Below are 20,875 nucleotides of genomic sequence, written 5' to 3'. Positions count from 1 at the left end.
GTGGATGACTACTAGTCTACAAGTTCAAAGGAGGAGACATACCGAGTGGTAGGTCCATGTTTTGTCGGTCGGTGATGAGGTGTCACCAGTGGGGTATATCTCCCTGTTCAAGTCCTCCTCCTCCACTCTTCTTGGGAAAACAGAAAGTCCTTCTTTTTTTTCCTCTTGGTTTTCTTTGGCTTCATATTCCTTTCTGTTGTACAAGGTCTGGAACCGAAAACGACTTTTGCCTTTTCTGACGACATCGGACTCTTGAGAGAACCATCATCGCCCAAGACGAAAACAGACAGAGGACTTAGACCGGTGGAGCACCATCACCACCACCAAGATACCCAAAGCCTCTCTTCCCCTACCCACCTTATCCTTCTTCTTCATGCTTGTCGTTCATCAAATCATATTCGTCCTTCACTTAGTTTGAGTTCTATACCATGGAGAACGGGGTGATATCAGAGTAATCAACTTTCATCCATCATTTCATATACCCGAAAAATCACCATCACATCGTCCAAGACATGCAAAAGCAAGCATGGCACCTAATACCAAACCACCAGCAGACATCTACTGCCTGTGGAAACATGAAACTATTCGCGAGAGACTCTTCGATCTGCTCGACAAGCGCGACCTCTGCGCCGTCCGCGCCGCCAACTCCACGCTTTCGTCCCTCCTCACTAAGCGACTCTTTCTACGAACCCACGTAACTTTCACAGCCAACACCTTCACCAAGCAAACACGCATCTGCGCCCTCAGTCGAATTGGTCATCATGTCGAGCACCTGACCTTCTACTTCCCCCATTCGGACGCTACGTTCCTCCCGCCCCTAATCCATCCGACCACAGGCCGCGAGATCTCCTTCCTCTACCAACCCATCACCTCCATGGCCGCGGCGCTGGTCAGACCGAAATTCACAAACTCGGAACTAGGCCAGATCCTCACGGAGCAATACCCACCCTTATTCCACGCCGCTTCCAACGTGCCTTCCTTCATCCACGCCATGCGCCACTTGCCCAACATGCGGCATCTCTCCATCAAAACCCCCGGCCAGAACCCCCAGGATCGGTACCGCAGGGACTGCGTCGACTACGCACTCATCAGCTTGCGCATCTCGTTGGAACGGGCACCGCTCACCAAGCTTTCCAAGCTTTCGCTGTCGGGCGTCCACCCCACGGCCTTCAACTACCTCCGCCACACGCCGGGCTCCGGCTACGGCTCCTCCCCCTCGGCCGAGCGTCGCTGGCGACAAATCCGCAAGCTCTACATCAGCGTCGAAAGCTGGGATTTCTACCACCCTACCTCGCCCGGACTGGACCACCTGAAGATTATGGACGAGTTTATTCGCGGGTTTGCTCCACGGTTGGAAAAGCTTAGTTTCACTTGGGATGGACACCGAAAGGGGCCTTGCCCTATAGCACTTGGTGGAGACCCCCTTTTCACTCCTGCAGGCCCGAGATCAAAACAGCAACAGCGAAAGAAACAGTCCAACGACTTGAAAGACTCCATGAGCCCGTTACCAGAAAGGCCGCGACGAAGGGATATAGACATGCCACGTCTCAAGTATCTGTCGGTGCGAAACGCGACAATGAACGCTAGCCAGGTTAATGGGTTAGTCAAGAGACACATGCGAACAGTGAAGGAGTTCCAGTTCGAGGAGGTCTTGCTGGTAGGCGAGGGGACGTGGGATGAGGCGCTCAAGCCGCTGTTTGATGAAGAGGCACGGAGGGCCAAGGGCGGGAAAAAGGGGGATATTTGGTGCAGACGGTCGATCAGTGGGAGTGTGGAGAGTGGGAGCGTGATGAGGCAGGGTCAGCGAAGGCAGGTGAGCGGGTTGTCGGGCACAACGGATGGGTGTGAGACACTGTTGACGGAGTCGTCGGCTGCAACAGCGATGAAGATGGGGTTGTTGAACCTGGATGTGGAGGCGATGTTGTTCAATGGAGGGGGGCTTGAGGATGGCGTGGATGCATTGGAGATGGGAGTCCAGGAGTGGGCGAAGGGTGTGACGGATGCTTCCATTATGAGTGGCATGACTACTAATACCGTCATCCACGATGGTGGAAGGGTCGACAAAAGAGGCAGCGGTACGATCACGACGATTCGCGAAGAGCGCGAGGAGGAAGTGGATGTTGCTGGTCTGCATATGGGCACCAACGTGTCCGTTAGCACGAGGATCAAGAAACAACGTCTCCGTAAGAAGGGCTCGAAAAAGCACCATCACGGAGATGACAGCATCACCGAGGGAGAGGAGACCGGTGGATCGCGTCGCCGGAACCGCGAGCGCCGCGAACATGCCAGCGATGATGAGCGCAGGCACCGCAGCAGCAGCGAGAAAGAGAAGGACAAGGGACGTCTCGGTCGAAGCATGACTAACTACTCCCGCCGTGGCGATTCGAGCGATCGTCACCGCTCTCGCTCATCTTCTAGCTCTCGTCAAGGCAAGCACTATCGTCATCACCGCCGAGACTACCCGGAGGATGATAAGGTCACGACTCTTCCGACCTTGCCAGAACTCAAGACCATGTCGGAAGTCAACGGTGCCGATGATGAGGACTTACCTCAACCTCCTCAACCCAAGAACGTTCCTCACACACCACCGCAAGTTGCTGCTCAGCGACTCCCACCGTCACCTCCCCAATCTGCCGGTAGTGCGTCCAACAAAGACAAAGCATTGCCACCACCACCACCCGGCTATGCCTCGCCCACCCCTCCCCGCTCTCCTCCCCGGACGACGGAGCAAGACCATATTCTCTCCCCACGTCCATCCCTGGACACTCCTCAGGCTGTCCGGCTCAACATCACGGCCCCGATCCTCAACGCCAACCCCTCCCCCGCCGTCCTCTCGCCAACCGTCTACGACCCCTCTTCCAAAACCGGCCCCCTCCTTGGTATCAGCGGACCACAAAACGCACGCGGCGGTGCCGTTGGTACCCTCCTATTCCGCGATTCTACTTCCTCCAATCCCGGTGGCCCTTCCCTCTTCGCCGATCTTGAGGCCCACGTCGAATCCGAGCAAGACCGGGCCGCCGCCCTCAAAAAGGCCCGGGAACAAGTCCTCGAGAAACTAAGCAAGGAATTTGCTCACGGACCCTACGGTACCCCCTCCACAAGGGAATCCATTGACCAGCCTCAACCTCAACCGCAAGCGATGCGTCCCCAACCGCCCAAGCGCTCCAACTCGCACTCCATTAAACCACAACTTTCAAACCCGTTCCCCATTAAGCGCGCCAACTCCCACAACCATCATCACACCGGCAGTGGTCACAGACGCAAACACTCGGGCCACCACGGGCACGACTCACCAGCCGTCATGGCCGCCATCAACGCCTCACGCGCGAGACCTGGCGCCGCCGAGTCTGCCCCCACCTCGGCTGTCACCGGCGACAAAGATCACGAGGACATGCTGGCTTTCAGCATCCCCTACGACCAACACCACGTCGATTGCGGGGATATCTGCGCTCCGCCTACCGTTCCTCCTCCTTCCCACCATGGCATTTCTTCCTCTTCTCATGGACTTGGAACGAGACTCAAAGAAGGGTTGATCGGTATCGTCAGGGCGGGGACGCCAGGGTTTTCGAGGCATGGTACTCCGGTGCCCTCCAGAACCGGGACTCCCGGGATCTCTTCTATGGTCGGGACCGAGACGGTGGTGCATCGGGGGAGGAGGAGTGAAGATGATGCGGGAAGAAGACAAAGGGAGAGGGATGTGAGAGAAAGGAGGGAGGAGCACAGGGATCACTACCACAAGTACGGACACGGAAGCACTGAGAGCAGTGCCAGTGGTTATAGCAAAGGGACGACTGGCACCCGGGATGCCCATGTCCCGTTGATGACCAACCACAGCGTTTTAGGGTACAAGGGAAATTAAGTGAAGATGCTGGGCCATCTCAAGACGAAGTGAAAAAAAAAAAACAAGTATAGAGAAGTCCGTACCATTGACTGGTCGGACACTCACGTCTGAAGCGTAAAAAGGTGGCATCATATGGACAACAGCATGAAAGGAACTTGGTTTCAGGATAGATAGATAGACTGGATGGGGAAAGGGGACAAGGAGACATTGGAGGAGGGACAACGGCTGCATACAAGTACACGGATGGTTATATGGGCTTTGGTTGGAGCGGACGGGACGGTTGATGATCATAATGCTTTAATGATGATGATGTGAAAGAAAAATGATGATTATGATATGAAGCAACGACTTTTCGTTTTCTTTGTTTTAGTTAGTTTATATAGTTTTATATAGCTTGAGCTCGATGCTTGATGTAATGGAGGAGGTGATTGTTTTCTTGAGTTCATGAGGCTTGCTTGGTGATTTCGCGAGTTGCTTCATTCTTTGTATGTGAGATGACATGGTGACTGCTGGTATGGTCGCCTGTGAACACGGTCAGAAGACAACAATTGACTGCACAATCGGGAAGGCACCAACGGGCGAAGTGATACAAGGTGGTGTCACTCGGAGGTTCGGAAGTGCCATTAAGTCCGTCCTGGCTTTTCCCTTTGCAAATGACGAGGCTGTCAGGCTGTACAGACCTGTCAAAATTCTCACAACATTGAGTGTTGACAAGGCTTGGTCATCTATTCTGATGTCGTGACAGTCCCTACCTTCTGTGTTCCTCACACGAATTTGACACTTTAGTCCATGTTCACCAGGGAGCACATTACCAACAAGATTGCGTAGCTTGTCACCGCGGATTAGGCAACCCCCTTAAGCGAGCACACAGCAAAGGCGATTTTGCCAAGTTGCCTCCAGCCCAATACACAATACTAGCTAAGCGATTATCACGTTCATGGTCACATCAGTCAAGCTAATCAAGGCATAGTCGCCGCCGTCAATGGAGTTTACCCACTACGGAAATCTCGGCCTCATCCCTGGATAGCTGACCGAAAGTGTGGGGTCTGAGAGGTGCTGACTGACCACCTTAGTAAGTTTGTTACCGCGGGATGGGCCGAATAGCTGTCTAAGCTGCCTGGATCGTCGCCGGGATCTTACCATCATCACCATCCCCTTCCGTGAATCGCGGAGGCACTGCGAGACAAGACGCGTCACGTCGAGCAGCGGCTGCGGCGAGATATCGTTGGGCATAGACACAGCCATATACCTACCTACGCATGTGCGCTATGCTACACTACTTACTACCCATGGCTTTCACGACTAATCACACCCGTTCACGACCCGCATAAAGATGAAGTTCAAGATGGTACATTTTCCTCATCCCCGCAGCCGCTCAGTTTCACTATCATCACTCGGAGGTTATAGGTGACTCACTCACCCCGGTGTGAGCTTTTCACTGTACGGCGCAGTGTCTGTCTATACAGCCAGCAAGCTAAGCAACGCGGCTTACCTTTACTATGTAGAGTACTTTCACATGGTCAGTGTCACCCCAATTACCATCTCCAGACATGTGATGCTGCAAGTTGTTGATTAGGGCCAGGGGCAGTTTTATCCCCCCTTCTCTCTCTCTCTCTTGGCAACGGCCAAATGTGACGTCCATTCGGTAATAAGTTCCAGACTAACCCTTTCCCAGTACTTCCCCAAAGTTCGAGGAATAGCAGAGCCACACTCGGCTGTAACATCTTGGGCATCTGATGACGATTGATGTTGAGGGACGCGTTTGCTTCGTACACCCAAAGAGACTTCCAGCAAGTGCTTGCTCTATACGTCCTAGCCTTCGGAAAATCCCGTATGATCAACCAGGTTCCAAGGCTGGTATCGACAAGCGAGTCGTTGGCGATCAGGCACCAGCGGAGATTTGCATTCCACTAACATCTGAGTGTCTGGAAGAGAAGCAGCCCCAAGCGCTCCGCAGTTCGGTGTCCCAACTGAAGGCCAGTCAATAGAAACTCGGCCTTGGGCATACAATGGCATATCTCGCCTTGGACCTATCTATCGACATCAGCTCGGTCTCTCTTTCAGGTGGCCATTCTCGCATTGCAGATCCCTTGTTTGGGATGGCTTGGTAGTCATCTATCCGACTGGACAAGAGAGACGATCTACTGCTGGGAACGAGGCTGATGCCGTCGCAAGACAGCGTCGTGGCTTTCGTAGAAGCCACGGTCTACGTTTGGGCCATGCATTGCGAAGGCGAGCTGGGTAGCGACTTGATGGAGAGCTCACGAGATATTACGATTGGATGCTGCAGCCTTGCGCCATGCTCTGTCAACCTAGCTTGACCATTCGCGATGTCGCCTCGTTACTCTCAGCCAGGGACTATGGTGCGTGATACCCCAGTGAGTCACTTTCCGTGATGAGGCGCGCAACCACGAAGCGAAGGGAAACCTCACGGCTGCCTCGAAAATATCGTTTGGTTTCCATGATACCTGAGTGCGCAGCATCCGGATTACGACTCACTTCCGTGGCCTTCTCATTAATGTCAAAAGAGATATATCTAGAAGGTTATGCCATCATCAAGGTGAGCATCATGAAGAAGTTCGATATATCGTTGTTGTTCAGGGCAAGCTGGAAAAGTACAAGCTGCACTAACACTTAGCATTAACAGAAGCTGAGTCACGTGGGAGGCCTCTTTTCAGCATTCAGCCCCAAATCTTGCAGCTGTCCAGCAGCTGTCGGATACCACCTTTGCACGTGTCGCGCATCGGCGGGCCGGGAACCGAGCCTCAACACCCGAACCCCTCCGAAATTTTGGCAGCGCGCGGCGCCCACGCGGACGTCGAAATTTACAACCTGAAGCAAAAGTCTAATTGCCTGAGGTATCAACCTCCGTCGCCTGTCCAACCAGCGCCAATATTGACATTGATACAGTATCAACAGATAGGGGTGTAAGAGAAGGTGCGCCGCCAACCGCGGAGGGCAAGGTCAATATCCAGATTCGATTATACACTGGCCTATTAAAGTCAGGCCATCCATCGGCTGTTGAAACCTTGTATTCTCACACAAGAGTATCTCAAGAGTTTCGACATATAAGCCATCGGCATCTCACCACTCACAGCGGCGTCTTTGACGGCTGACTTACAAGGAAGACGCCGATATAGTCGTCTGTCTGACCGTGTTCAAGTTCACCGTCACGCACGGTGAAACTTTTCAGTCGAACGACAATATGAGTATCGTTTACGGCGAAGAGCGGGAATTATTCCAGGACGAGAATTACCCGAATATTGATGACCACATCACGCATGATTCTCATCATCAACACCACCATTCACAAACCACCCATGATACCCAGCAACAAGAATTGGAGCATCCCCTTCATGACCCTCACTCACAAGCCCATGACGCTCACCACCCCCACGACTCCAACAGTCATCAAGAACTCACCGAGCAACACCATGGCTCACCCGGCGACACGGATCGCTTCACAAACGCCAATGATGTCGTTGTGAGCGACCTATCCAATGACTTGGTGGAAGTTGCCCGTGCCACATGCAACGCACATGCAGCCGCCGCCGCCGCAGGGGCCGCATTCGGCGCCGTTCAGACGGATCCCCGACTCAACGACTACCTCGCCGCTTCGGCGCCGGAACCCGAGCATCAACCGGCCTCGGTATCAGCAGTAGACGTACCCGTTTCGAGCCCACTGGCCGTTCAAGCTTCCTTGCCTATCCAGTTGACTCCACCACTGGAACAGCAGGAACAGCAGCAACAGCAGCAGCAGCAGCAGCAGCAGTCTCGTGTTGTACACCCTCTGCTACCTCCACAGCTAGTTGCCCAAATAACGCAGCCTTTGTCACCAGCCGCGCCATCGCCACCTTCACATCCCCAACAGGAGCAGCAGTCGCCGAGCACGCCAGCACCATCGGGGAGAATCAAGCCTATCCCCAAGCCGGTTCGTCAGGCGACCAAGAATGCCGAAGGAAAGTTTGTCTGTATGTGGCCTGGATGCGCGGAGGACATTAAGGAATTCGGTCGCAAATGCGAGTGGAAGTAAGTTTTCCTCTTCCTTGATCTACCCCCTTCCCCAGAAGATTCAAAGCAGTCACTAACTACAATTCACACAAAGTAAACACATGGACAAGCACGACCGTCCCTACAAGTGCGGCGCCGTAGGCTGCGAGAAGCTACCAGGCTTTACCTACTCGGGCGGCCTTCTGCGTCACGAACGTGAAGTTCACGGCAAGCATGGCGGCCCCAAAAACCCCTTGCACTGTCCCCACGAAAGCTGCAAGCGCGCCACCGGCAAGGGATTCTCCCGGCTCGAAAACCTAAACGAGCATCTCCGGCGGGTACACACCCACAGCGCAGACGGTACTACAAACGGCGGGATAGGGATGATCCTCCCAAACGGCGGCAGCATCAATGCCGTTGGCGGCGCCGATGAGTCCGACGAAGCCACCAGTGACGACACGACCTTTGGAGGCCAACCACAACCACAACCACAACCACAACCACAACCACCCCAATCCCATTCCCATTCCCATCAGCTTCTACTAAAGCGCAAACGCCGTCATCGCGATTACGACGACAGCTTTGGCATTGGCGTTGGCAGTGGCGGCGGTGAGACATCCGAATTACGAGAGGAAGTCAAGCGCCTCAGACAAGAGAACGAGGAGCTGAGAGAGCAAGTGCAGAAGAATACCCAGCAGACGACGCTGTTGGTGCAGAAACTCCAGGCACTGACGGAGGCTATGGCGCCGAGAGCGAACCATAATCATCATCATCATCATAATAATCATAATAATAACATGACGACGCCCCCGCCGACGGCTCAGATGGCGACGACGACGGCAACAACGGCGGCGGCGACGGCGGTGGCTTCGTCGTATTAGGGGTATTAGGAGTATTAGGAGTATTAGGAAGAAGAAGAAAAAGACGACGAGCAGCGCGCATGTTTCGGGGGAGACGGCGATGGCGACGGCGAGCTAAGTGAGGAAGCTAAGGGAGATGAGCCTGTTGATGGAGATGGAGATGCTAGAGATAGAGGAGGAAATGTCGCATCAGCGTGAGTGAGTGAGCCAATGTAGGTAGGTGTTGTTGCACCGCAGCCGCACGCACGCAGGCAGAGCGTGCAATCTTCTTACCTCCTTCTTACCGCTTTCTTCCTTCCTTTTCTTCTGTTCTTCTGTTCTTCTGTTCTCTGTTTCCTTTTTGTTATATTTGCTTTCTACACCCACCACTCTTCATACTGGCAATTTTTCTTCTCTTCATGCTTTCAGCAATCTGTATCTTTTTTTTTTTTTTTTTTCCTATCTCTTCTTTTCCTTGCTACTTTTTGCATTTTCCCAGGTGTTGTTGACGGGTTTGGCTAGCTGGCTGTGGCGGCATTCAGTTCTTCTTCCAATGACTCGCTTTAAATTAGAGCATCCCTCCCATTTTTACATTCCCACACACACATACAAACACACACACACACACACACACACCGATTGGGCTTCAGCATTTCATCAATGTACATCGTGGAAGAAAGCGCCTAGATAAGTTTTTTTTTTGTTCTTTTACTGTTTACTCTGTTACACTGACACTGGAGGTTTGTTTGCCATGTATTTTTACCTACAAGCATTGATTGATCCACATTACGCATGATACCCATACCCATTCAAGGAGCCCTAGCTAGAGAGGGAGGGAGGGAGGTGTTTCGCTTTTTTCAAGTACGAAATTTGGGTTGTAGAAGAGGAGGAGGAGGAGAAGGTGCGTTGTTGAAAGGAGGAGATGATGGATGGATGGAAGAGAGGAACGTCTCTAGTGTATTGGACTGTGTATATAGGGCGAGGAGGTCCAAAGAAGGTTAGTTAAGGGGCAGGGGGGGGGGGGCTCGGGAAAGGCTCAAGGAGCATGTATACTAGAGTAGTGTTACTTGTCAGAATAATCACATCTGCATAAGCCATGACTGCTGCGCTGAACAACAACAAGTTTTCTTTGAAATGCGATTTTGATTGACTAGTCTAGTGGGTATGGGTGGTAACCTTCGCCTTTCCTTCCTTTTTTGCCAACCCAGACGCAAACACAACCTTCCATGGATCCTAGCAGAGAAAATTAATCGCCATGGTTAGGTATGCATCCCGTCGACCACATTGTGTGTCTCACGGTCCTTTTTTTCTCTTAACAGATCCCTCCAGACTGATCCCTCCATTGGCTCACTCAAGCAAAATGAGGCTGCTGAAAGAAAAGAACCACCAACCAGAGGGATAAGACCAGAACTGCCGGATGACTGGCCGTTCCCCAACGGTAGTAGCTGTGGTAGACGATCGTAGCAAAAGAGCCACTGAAGACCCCGGAGTTATCTCGCAATCTGACTCGATGAACATTATGCCGAGGGAGAGTTGAGAGGTAGAGGAGACAGGTGAGAAGGGACATGACCGCCTAGAATAGGACTTGAAGAGCTCCATCCATCCATCCATCGGCTCTCGAGAATCAGCTCGAGATATCAGCTGAAACACAGCACATGACTGGTTGGTTGGCTGGCTGGCTGGTGAACAAAAGGTAGTAAGTAATCATCCGTATCTATACCGTAGATACCAAACCAAGCCTTCTTCTTCTTCTTCTTCTTCTTCTTTCCACTGTTTCCACTGCTGCTGCTGCTGCTGCTGCCAAGGGTATCTTGTTGATAAACGCTTTTGCTTTTCCTCTCTTTCTTCAGGCAATTGCTGTCCAATAATTTCTCTTCTTGCTGATGGCATCATGTTTTCCCCTTCTTCTTCTTCTTCTCTGTCTCGCATATCGTCCCTGTTTGATGATCCCGTATTATCCCCCAACGCCAGTTGTTGTAAATGCATGGTTATGTCGGTATGACGATGGTGGTGGTGGTGTGGTAACTCGTTTGGAAGTCGTCGATGATGATGATTTAGGAAAAATCCATCTCGACCTCCTTGGTGGTGGCCGGGGTGGTCTCCTCGGTCTCGGCGGCGCTCTTCTTGCTGGTCTTGCCTGTGTTTGTCGCAAAACCTTATGTTAGCGCAAGCCCTCGCAAGCTACTTGTTTTTTCTCCTTTTTTTTTGTTTTTTCCTTCTCCCCCTCGTCCTCGTCTCCCTTCCCCTTCTCCTCATTCCCCCTCAGACCCCCTCCCCCGAAAGAACTAGACAGGACAAAATACTTGTACTACTTACCAATACCCATCATCTCCTCCACCTTCTCCACCTCCATCTTACTCAGTCCCTCGCGCTCCATCTTGCGACGGATGGCATACCCCAGCTTCTTCTCCAGCTTGCGCTGTGCCTTCTTGCCCAACGCCTTGCGGGGTCCGCTGTTGGGCAGCAGACCGGGACGGGCGCCGCGCGCGAGGTCCTCCTTGGTGATCTTGTGGATCTTCTCCAGCTTGCCTTGGGCCGACTCGCGCTGGCGCTGCTTGCGCAGGGAGGCGGCGCGCGCGATCAGGCGGTTCTTGGAAGGGCCGTTGGGGTTCTTGACGGAGGGCATGGTGGGCGGTGGTTTTTTAATTGAATTGATTGATTTACAAGGGTGGAAAAGAGATTAAAAAAAAACGGCGGGTGAGAAGACGAGAAGTTCGGGAAGAGGTCGTAAGACGAGGATGGGATGGGCGGTTGGAGATAAGATGGCACTCAGCAGATCTGGACTTGAGTTCAGTAGGTGGAGGCGACCGAAGGACAGAAACAAAAATTTTGTGGGGATCGTTTGGAGCCAGTGTGACGTTGGTGCATGGCTTGGCGGTCTAGGGGATTTATAAAGTGGGGCTGGCTACAGCCGCTAAAGAGCGCTGAAAGACAGCTGCTAAAAATGCGCTGGAATGCGATACTGCTGAAAGCCCCCCCCTGAGTGGGAGTAAACAATCATGTGGTGATGGCTTCATGTCTGCTTTTCTTGATGAAAAACTATTGATTAGATTATGACGATATGGCAACTATCTAGAGTGGTGACCAGCACCTTTTTCTTTCCCGCGGATAATCAGAGCGGTATACAAAAACGAATAAAACAAACAACCTCTCCAACCGTACGCAATCGCAACCAAACATCCTCCCATGATGATCCCAAGATCTTTCTTTCTATGGTCGTCAACATCATATCCATCAATATTAGAAAACGTTGTAAGAAACTTGAAGGACAAGAAACCGAAGAAAGAATAGGAACGCAACATCGGGGAAAAAAAGAGAAAACCTCCCCGGAGTCCAATCACACCAGCCCTCAAATCAAAATCGACACCGCCGTATTCCCCGGATCCAGCACCATATACGGCAAACTCCCCTTCTCCATCGCCCTCGAATTCTCCCACACCACTCTCTGCGTCTCCCTCAACCTCGCATACAGCCTCTCACTAGCCTCAGCAACCATCTTCTCCCTCCTCCCCTTCTTCGTCTTGTACACCCGCCACATACTCGCCGCGTAATTCAGCAACGATCGATCCTGCGGTGTTCTGAAGCTCAGCAACCAGGGAACCTGCGCACTCAACAACCATTGGCGCTGCCTGTTAATAGGCAAGGAAGCCACAAGATCATGTTCTTTCATCTGTTGCAGGGCTGATAAGGAAGTAGGCGGGGCAGTACAAAGCATCGGCGGCTTAGCAATGACGAAAGCCAGATAGAAATTTTGTAAATAGTTGACGGCCGAGTGAAACGAGGTGGCGGTGTGGATGCACATGGTTATTGCGTCCGTTAGGGACTCCAAGTCCCTGATTTCGGGAAATGAAGACATGTGCGCGCCCCCCTGGCGCATTTCCTTGCACCAGGACTGGATGTAGCGATCCTGAGCGACGGATTCGTCAGAGGGGTAGGAGAGAGCGAGCATCTCGGCGACGTAAGATCTCAGAACGGTCCAGAGGGCAAGCACGTCCTTCGCGTAGGCGTAGTTCCTGTAGCGGGTGGAGGAGGATAGACCCTCGGCTGTGTTGGGGAATCCCCGGCGGGCGAGGTCGTTGGGGACGTAATGCGCTACGAAATCATAGGTGTCGTAAGCGTGGCGGATGAAGGAGTGGCATTGCTCAGGCGAGATACCGACGATGTCGACGATGACTTGTGGGACTAAAGTGGCGCGGGCGGCGGCGTTGACGGAGAGGGTCTTGTACCAGTGCGGCGAGAGGAGGCGGTAGACGGGGTGTTCCATGGGCAAGGACCGGTTGGTGCCGACGATGATGGCTTCCTCGACTAGGTGGGCGAGCGTGAGGTGGACGGTCAGCTCGTGTCGCATCCAGTCGGTTACTTGGGCGCAGGTCTTTGCGTATCGCCAGGGCCAGTCGGTCTTTTCGGTCTTGGTCGAGTCCCGAGGGGTCAGGCGCTTGTTGAAGATCGTGACGGATTGCTCCATGGATCCACGGTAGTCAATGCAGATGGCGACCGGGTGCAGCTTGCCGTCGTCGTGCAATTGGAAAAGACTTACGGCGCCGACGCACCAGTTGTCGTCGCTGCCGGGCTGCTTGTGGTGGAGGGCGGCGGTTGGGTCGGTGACACCGACGGCGTCGCGGAAGTAACTCCCGTCTTGGACGAAGAGAGAGGCAGGGTCTGCGGCCTCCAGAGCTGAGATCCATGCGTTGTAGCCACCGATTCTCGCGGCAGTGAGGAACTCGCCGATCCATTGCTTCCCGGCTTGCGTGATGGTCGTGGGGTTGGTACCGGTGAATTGCTGTTCGGCGAAGCGTCGGTCGCTGTACCAGTCGTCCAAAAGGCCAATGTTGCCGCCACCAGCAATGTCGGTGCCTACCTTGCGATGAAACCTGTTGTAGTCCTCAACGTCTTGGATGGTGATGCCCTTCTCCGGTTCACCTCCATACGCAGCAGCGCGAGCCTTCTCCAGCAACCACTGCTTCGTCCGTCCAATAAATCCATCTTCGTCCGGGATGAGTTTTTGCAAGATGACTGCTGTTTCGAGCAGACCGGCATTGTTGAAGACGCCAAAGACCGTATGGTTCTTATCCACAGGAATATGCTGAAGGTGAGGTGGGTAGTCGGCAGGGGTTCCATCGGCGTTGTTGGGATAGGGTGTAAACTGATAGAGATTCCTTTGCTGCTCCAGTGAGACGTATCTAGGAAAGGTGGGTTCAATACCGAGAACATCAAAAAGAGAGTTGAATCTAGAAGTGGAAGTCAGCCACATGCAATTTCTTCTTGACAGGCAATGTTCACCGCCTCATGTTTGTGACCATCATCACCGCTGATACCAACTCACGTTTGTTCAACACGCTCATATGCCTGTGTCAAGGCGAGCTGTGTACCCAGATAGGTTCCTTCCCGGACGTTTCCTTCTGGCTCCCTGATCTTTCTGGGATCATTGGGGTCGACCTCCGGATACAGCTTGAGGTCCAGCAACTCACTGTGGAAGATGCCGGGATCAAAGGACGGCAACGGGCAGTCGTTAACCGCTTCGGGCACAATTTGTTTCAGAAAGTCCTTCTTTGCTGGATGTTTCAGGATGGTTTTCTTATCCGGTCGGGACGCTGCCTGTGTTGCTGTGGGGACAGGCAGAGACAGATCAGGAACCGGATGCTTGTGAATGAGTCTCTTCACAAAGGCGACAGCTCGGCGAGCCAGTGAGCGTTTCGGGCGGGAGACCGCCATTTTGCTTCAGATTTCCTCAGGGACCTCTTATTCGGCGTACAATGAATGAGGGCATACAGATCCAGCTGTTGCCGTGGTGGTATGAAATTTGCAGATATTGAAAAGAACATCTTGAAGAAGCGGTGGGCCAGAGTTCGGACTTGGGCTACCTGAATAAGGTTGGGTATGATCTTGGAAAATGACGTTTATGCGGACACCGCCCATCTGGCCATTCTTGTGGTTTCCGAATCAAAACATCAAAAGACGAGGTTGGGAAACTTGGGATTGCGGAGTACCCAATGCCAGGTACCGGACGCTTGGCCTGGCCATGTGGATGAGAGGCTGCCAACACAGCAGGGTCTACATGCATGAAGCATGAACTACGTGATTTCGGTTGCCGGTGCCAATGAGCGTCCAGCAAACTAGCCCATCTGGGTGGAACCATCTCTTTGAGGCGCAGAATTAGCAAACTCGGCTAAAATCTGGTGTTTGTTTTGGAAGCCTCGAAGAAGCAAAAGAAGGATTCCGTTCGTCGCGGTGGGCAGCCTTGGCACGGTTTGAAATTGTTCCAGATTTTGAGTGCATTCCCACGTTGGGTACTATAGGGCTGAGGTAAAATCGGCCATGGACTTGTCTTGGCCAACCACGTGTAACTGAACCAGTTCCCAATGACTTGCGCCACGAAATCATGGCTGGTCGGGCATCGCCGTGCCTAACTCTCAGAAGTCATTGACCAAATTTGTTGTTAGGCGTTTCGTCATGGAATAAACCAGGCCGGAGAGGTTTGTTTACTTTGGGGATTTGCTGGTGTACGGAGAGGGCTTGCCAACCTCCCAAATCGATGACAGGAAATCGGCAGTTAACGGCTTTGATAGAGAAAGCACGCGTTCTCCGTTCGCGACAATGTACCTTGACCTGTCAACCAATGACCCCCCTCCCGGCGTGTTTCTTGTGCGGCGGACTGACCAACCACGTCAAGGCCAGCTCTCATCAGGATGTGCTGCGCCATCTTGACCAGCTCATGCCCCCAAATCGACGTTGTCGCATTTTATATCCTGTCTGAAGCTGTGACTTTACCCTGACGAACTCACTTCTGGCCGCCCAAATATTTTTCACTTGCGATCTCTATCTGTTGCAGTCCGTCCGACCTTCCCAGACTCGCTACTCAATTTGATCATCGCGAACGACGCACGATGAACGATGTCTCAAAGCCACTCGATAGCCAACAATCCAAACAGCCTCAAGTTGATGTCAGGGGTGCGCTTGCTCCAGTCGAAAATAATTCTCTGGCAGCATCTGACAAGAAATTCGCCGCCGCTATGAGTGTACAATATTGCGACGACTGCATGCGTATCGACTTTGACAAATTCGAGCGTTCGAGTGAAAGAATGCAGATTCTCATAGCGAATGTCGAAACTTGCCCTATGTGCGCCTTCTTGCACGCTGCGCTTGTTCGCCAAGGGAACAAAATCCGAGACGAAGCCGAATTTTGGTTAAAGGAAGACCTTGAGGGGAAAAATTGGACATTAGTCATGGTCTGTATCAGTATAGGAGACTGCCCTGCGCTTAGTTTTGATTCTGTCCACATTACCTCCGACTTATGGCGCCCACGCTTGGTCGATTATGGGTTCATTGGAAAGTGGGTGGATGACTGTGTCAAATGCCACGGGGATCAATGCTTCAACAACCGGTCGGATCTCGGCCTTGTCTCGGGGCTTCAGTTCATCGACTGTATTGCCCGACGCATAATACCAGCATCCGAGGCTGTTGACAAAGCGTACCTGACCCTGAGCTACGTCTGGGGAACACCTTCAGGCAGTACATCTGGTATCGTGGAAGATAATGATTCGGTCTCAACGCTTCCCACTCGCTTGCCCAGGGTCGTCGAGGATTCTATCAGGGTGGTGAAAGAGCTAGGATTCAGATACCTATGGGTGGACAGATATTGCATTCCACAGACCGATTCGCGGGCAAAACACACCCAGATTCAGCTCATGGGCACAATTTACGCCCGCTCGGCAATCACCATAGTTGCGGCAGCTGGAAAGGACGCGGAGTATGGCTTGCCCGGCGTCGACGCCAGAGAACGCAATCCCCAACTACGGATCGATTTAGAGAGGGTGGATGGTAATCTTCGGCTCCCACCATCACTCATGGTGTATCGCCTGCCCCAGGATGACATCCGATCATCGTTGTGGAGCACTCGAGGTTGGACATATCAAGAAGCTCTGTTATCCAAGCGGCGCCTTGTCTTTACCGACAACCAGGTGTTTTTCCAATGCCAAAAAATGCATTGCGAAGAAAGCCAGACGGCATCAAGGCCACTATCTCGAGAAACTAAATCTCTTGATCACCTTCAGGTTGTTTTCCCATCTGATAGTGACTTCGAAGCATCTCACACGGTCTGGGAAAGAATCAACGAGTTTTCAAAACGCACTCTCTCCTTCGAGCATGATGCTTTGGATGCCATTAGTGGAATTCTCAACATGTATCGGACAAAGTGTCGCGAAGCTGGTGGTATCGCCTTTTTGTGTGGCATGCCTCTGTTTCCCAAACCCGTATACCAGCCTAGCTACCTCTATAGAACGCCGAAACGCGGCCAAAGAGAAAGGCAGTGGCCCAGTAGCCTCTACATAACAAGTGTCCTCATCGAAGGACTGTTATGGGACGGCCATTGGGTTGAAAAACCCATCGGTGTGCCGAAGGCTGAGTTGTCTTCCACGAAGCTAGAGCGGCCACGAAGGAGTGAGTTCCCAAGCTGGACTTGGGTTGGGTGGAAAGGCACCTCTAGGTATGCGCTGGAAGTGAAGGAGCCGCGCTGCATCTCAGGGTTTTCGGAGTGTGCCATTCGGGCAGTCTATGAAGAATGTCAAATGAACATGGACTGGAACAAAGATGCAGAACAGATTCTCGAGAAATCAGCTCTTGGTCTGAACCCAAAGTTTTTGGACATCAAGGGGACATGTTTCGACGTGAGCCTTGCCTGGAGCAAGACTGGAGTTGATGATTGTGACGCCTGCGGTTGGGTTTGCACTAAGCCACTGGTCTTCAATTCAAGTTCCGGGGGATTCCAATATTTAAGTATTCCACCGAATACTTTAGAGGAGGGCGAAGGCAAAGTACACGAGCTCGTTGCGCTGCTTCTTGTACACGACTGGAGAAGGATGGGGCGAACCCTCTATATCAGGGTCCTCTTAGTTCAGCCCGTCGAATACAGCGCTGGGAGATGGGTATATGAGCGCGTAACATGTAAGATGATCACTTGGCCCGTTAAATCACAGCCAGATTTGATTAATTACTCGTTATCGCAATATCTTGGGGCTAAATGCGAGGAGCGAGAGTTGCGGCTGCGTTGATGGGTGTGAGTCGAGCTGGTATCATAAGCCCCAATAAGAGATGATGTGAACTTCCGGATTGAAAAGAAATTGAGAGAAGATGAAAATGAAGTCAACCCACGTGCCCTCCTCGCGATATCTCAGCTCGGCTCCTCGGGTTGACAAAGTAGGTCCAATGACGTGACGGTGGTCCCCACTGTGGAGCGCTACAAGCGCACCAGCGGCCAGCGATAAGCTCCATTCACTGCAACGTCCAGGGTCTAGAGCTGATAAGGAAACAAGCGACGGCACTAACACCAACTAACACTAGCTCGCCAGGTGCCAACGAACACCACATGTCAACCCCTCTTCTCATCGGGTTCTCTGCTCGCTCGTCTTCAGCTTATCTTACTGATTGTTTATTGGAAGTGGTTTTTTTTTTTCTGTTCTTTTATCTCTCAACCATTAATAGCTACTTCATTTCTCTGAATAGAAGCTGATCATACAGGAACTCGCAAGTTCCACCGGCGTCAGGCGCCCACGTCATTGCATATTTTGTTTCTTACTCGTGATCTTTCCACTTGTTGTTAAAGCGCTGCTATCACGATGAGCGACAGCGACACGCAACCGTTGTTGCGCATCCTCACTGCCATAACCTTTATTCCCTCTCTTCCATTGTGTATCATTCATGGAGTTCTCTCACAAAACCCCATACCGGCTGTTGGCCTTGCTCCCATGGCCCTCTCCGCCGGCTACTCGGTATTGCTTTTGACATATCGCCGCCGCAGCAAGCGCAAGCAGAACAATCGTCGGAGTATCGGACATGCTGAGGAAGATAACGATCTCGAGTCCGTCAGAAATGGAGATGAGGCTGGAATCAGCTCGAGCCAACCACTCATCGAAGGAGGTGCAGAAGAGCCAGAATATGCGGCGTCGGAAAGATCGCAAGCAGAGCAGACACCCGCCTGGGAGGAAGAGGCAAAGGAGAAGAAGACCCCTCTGTACGCCCACACCATCTTCATCTTCTTGGTCGACAGCATCCTGGCTGCGGGCGTCATGGTTGTCCTTGTCTTCACGTGGATCAACACGCAAAAGGGCAGGACGGGCATCACCAACCCCGTCTTGGGCGGTAAGCTGGCCATGTTGGCTGCTTACGCTACCATTCCTTTGTTGGCAAACTTGTAAGTTGTCCCACCCTTGTTTTGAGCTTCACGGCGTAGTCTTGAAAGACACAAAACTAACATCCGCCCTCTCCCCTCTGAGAAGCCTAATCCACACTTACCTCGCCCTCCGCGGTTTCGCCATCGGTCTAGCTCTCTACCCGCTAGTCCAATATGCTGCCTGGCACACCCTACCACCCAACTGCCCCAACTGCAGCAGCCGCCTCCGTCCGACTTCGCGGCCCAAGATTCCCTGGTACGATTTCGTCTCGCGGCCCAGGAACTTGTGCGCCCGACCGACTTTCAAGGCACCCAAGTGGTGGTCCAACCGTCAGCAACGCCGAACGGTGGTCGATGTGGTAAGTGCTGATGGCGTGGATGATGACGCGACGGCGAGATTGTTTGTGAGGAATGACGACCTGGAGAGTGTGAGCCATCTTGGAGAGGGGGTACTTGCGGTGGAGAGGTATAGGGATGAGCCTGATGTCGATGAGGATGCGGGGGTGGAGAATGTTGAGACAAGGAGTTATAGGGATGAGCCTGAAGGTGAGGACAATGACCATCAGGAACGGGAGCAAGAGGGGCAACCAGAGGGACAGGGCGAGGAGGGACAGGAGCAGCAAAAAGGGCAAACAGAAGACTTGTTGCAAGCGCAATTGGAAGGCCAGCAAGAGGAAGATGGTCAGCAGCAGCAGCAAGAACAGGACAATGATGCGCGGAGTGAAAGGCTCGAAAGGATTGGGAGTCATGACCAGGTTCTTGCTTTGATTTGAGCTACTGAGAACAAGGGGTGGTGAGAGCTCTTTCGCAGCTTAAGCGGGTGGCTACGATGTCATGACAAGGGCCCGAGAGAGGAGCGCTTTTTGTTACTACGATGAAGGCTCAAGTGGGCAAAACAAGGCCGGTGAAGACGAGTTGGACTACGATATCACGACGTGCAAGAGCACACAAAATCAAAGGAGGGAAGACCCTGACAGGGTAACGCAGGGTTTGAAGAGTGGGAGGTCTCATGTGTCATGAAAATGTTTTTTGTTTCTGCTTCTTTCTTTTTCTTTTCTTTTCCTTCTTTCTTTCTTTCTCTCTCGCATGTCTTGCGCGCGCATTTACGGATCGCATTCCCGGTAGTTCACACAGCATTTATTGCTAGATACCCTTCTCGGTTCTGGTTTGGGAGCCGCTAGATTTGTCTTGAATTCTTTTTACACATGTTTGGGTGTTGAGTAGTTAGTTGGACAATTCAGAACGAAAAGTTGGGTGGAAAAGCATGCATCTTTGGTGTGACCTAGCATATCCTGAAGAATAAGACTGGTCCAGTTTTGAAACTAGACAGCAAAGAACAAAACTCTTACGAACAGAGGTTGTCATCAGTGTTCTGGGTAAAAGACAATAGATAAACAACAGGGCATCGGTCTTCGGGTAAAAGCTGACCGAAAGAGAAGCTTGGATCGGTGAGGGGAGGGGGGGGAATTGGAGGTCGATTTACACTCCATCTGTTGTGAGGAAAGGAGGAATCACCAGAATTCAAGGTGCCTTTTGATAACTAGGCTCCTGAGATATTTCAATACCAAAGACGGAAGAACGAAAACGAAAGGAAAATCAAAAGAGAAACAAAAAAAAAAAAAAAAAAACACAGGCGGATAGGTCGTCGGAAAAGTGCACCGACCAACGCCGATCACCATTTGGCATTTCTCCAAAATCCGGGGAAGCGACAACGGCACTGTTACCCCACGATCCCATTTCGAGAAGGAGCAACGTCATGAGCAGTGGTGAATATTTCCCCAAATCATTTCGCCTTCGTTTGTATTCGCGTATTTGCGGCCCGTCCACCACTGCACAACCAAACTGGTTGGCTCCTCTTCAACCGCGACTCTGCTACAAGCGCCACGATATCATTCGACGATGGCCATCGCAAATGACCTCAATGCGACAGTCCCGACTTCCCAACCACTTTGTACAGTATCCACAGGAGACACCCCGAGCTGATGGAATCAAACCAAAAAGCCAAAAGCAATGATGGGATCACCTCGACTGAAACCCTCC

General features: G+C 52.2%; 6 protein-coding genes across 6 annotated transcripts; 4 read left to right on the top strand and 2 right to left on the bottom strand.

Moving 5' to 3' along the window:
* Positions 1 to 526: 526 nt before the first annotated feature.
* Positions 527 to 3,859, top strand: NCU04618 (hypothetical protein; the record flags this gene model as incomplete). The annotated part of the gene is made up of 1 exon (XM_953081.1): positions 527 to 3,859. The coding sequence occupies one exon, from the start codon at positions 527 to 529 to the stop codon at positions 3,857 to 3,859; it is 3,333 nt and encodes a 1,110-aa protein (XP_958174.1).
* Positions 3,860 to 6,646: 2,787 nt separating this feature from the next.
* On the top strand, positions 6,647 to 9,516 carry NCU04619 (hypothetical protein). Its single transcript, XM_953082.3, has 2 exons — positions 6,647 to 7,870; positions 7,947 to 9,516. The coding sequence occupies exons 1-2, from the start codon at positions 7,047 to 7,049 to the stop codon at positions 8,710 to 8,712; spliced, it is 1,590 nt and encodes a 529-aa protein (XP_958175.2). The 5' UTR covers positions 6,647 to 7,046; the 3' UTR covers positions 8,713 to 9,516.
* A 257-nt stretch (positions 9,517 to 9,773) lies between these two features.
* Positions 9,774 to 11,470, bottom strand: NCU04620 (hypothetical protein). The gene is made up of 2 exons (XM_953083.2): positions 10,987 to 11,470; positions 9,774 to 10,807 (listed from the first exon to the last, which is right to left on the bottom strand). Exons 1-2 carry the CDS (start codon positions 11,294 to 11,296, stop codon positions 10,725 to 10,727), a joined length of 393 nt encoding a protein of 130 aa, XP_958176.1. The 5' UTR covers positions 11,297 to 11,470; the 3' UTR covers positions 9,774 to 10,724.
* A 274-nt stretch (positions 11,471 to 11,744) lies between these two features.
* On the bottom strand, positions 11,745 to 14,683 carry NCU04621 (lipoxygenase). Its single transcript, XM_953084.2, has 2 exons — positions 13,994 to 14,683; positions 11,745 to 13,898 (listed from the first exon to the last, which is right to left on the bottom strand). The coding sequence occupies exons 1-2, from the start codon at positions 14,380 to 14,382 to the stop codon at positions 12,020 to 12,022; spliced, it is 2,268 nt and encodes a 755-aa protein (XP_958177.2). The 5' UTR covers positions 14,383 to 14,683; the 3' UTR covers positions 11,745 to 12,019.
* Positions 14,684 to 15,327: 644 nt separating this feature from the next.
* On the top strand, positions 15,328 to 18,090 carry NCU10091 (hypothetical protein; the record flags this gene model as incomplete). Its single annotated transcript, XM_011396473.1, has 2 exons — positions 15,328 to 17,333; positions 18,007 to 18,090. Exons 1-2 carry the CDS (start codon positions 15,555 to 15,557, stop codon positions 18,088 to 18,090), a joined length of 1,863 nt encoding a protein of 620 aa, XP_011394775.1. The 5' UTR covers positions 15,328 to 15,554.
* A 38-nt stretch (positions 18,091 to 18,128) lies between these two features.
* Positions 18,129 to 20,097, top strand: NCU04622 (hypothetical protein). The gene is made up of 2 exons (XM_953085.2): positions 18,129 to 18,856; positions 18,942 to 20,097. Exons 1-2 carry the CDS (start codon positions 18,282 to 18,284, stop codon positions 19,606 to 19,608), a joined length of 1,242 nt encoding a protein of 413 aa, XP_958178.1. The 5' UTR covers positions 18,129 to 18,281; the 3' UTR covers positions 19,609 to 20,097.
* The last annotated feature ends 778 nt before the right edge of the window (positions 20,098 to 20,875 follow it).

The sequence above is a fragment of the Neurospora crassa genome, linkage group V, assembly GCF_000182925.2.
Source record: "Neurospora crassa OR74A linkage group V, whole genome shotgun sequence".
In the NCBI taxonomy this organism is placed as follows: domain Eukaryota; kingdom Fungi; phylum Ascomycota; class Sordariomycetes; order Sordariales; family Sordariaceae; genus Neurospora; species Neurospora crassa.
Note: the sequence above shows the minus strand (reverse complement) of the source record. Positions and strands in the feature narration are given on the sequence as shown.

Bases quoted from the DNA above. Each gene is read 5' to 3' on its own strand.
- NCU04619 (XM_953082.3), top strand. From the start codon at position 7,047: ATGAGTATCGTTTACGGCGAAGAGCGGGAATTATTCCAGGACGAGAAT. The intron at 7,871-7,946 runs GTAAGTTTTCCT...ATTCACACAAAG, and splicing joins GGTCGCAAATGCGAGTGGAA to TAAACACATGGACAAGCACG.
- NCU04620 (XM_953083.2), bottom strand. From the start codon at position 11,296: ATGCCCTCCGTCAAGAACCCCAACGGCCCTTCCAAGAACCGCCTGATC. The intron at 10,808-10,986 runs GTAAGTAGTACA...CGACAAACACAG, and splicing joins GGAGGAGATGATGGGTATTG to GCAAGACCAGCAAGAAGAGC.
- NCU04621 (XM_953084.2), bottom strand. From the start codon at position 14,382: ATGGCGGTCTCCCGCCCGAAACGCTCACTGGCTCGCCGAGCTGTCGCC. The intron at 13,899-13,993 runs GTGAGTTGGTAT...TTCCACTTCTAG, and splicing joins TATGAGCGTGTTGAACAAAC to ATTCAACTCTCTTTTTGATG.
- NCU04622 (XM_953085.2), top strand. From the start codon at position 18,282: ATGAGCGACAGCGACACGCAACCGTTGTTGCGCATCCTCACTGCCATA. The intron at 18,857-18,941 runs GTAAGTTGTCCC...CCCTCTGAGAAG, and splicing joins ATTCCTTTGTTGGCAAACTT to CCTAATCCACACTTACCTCG.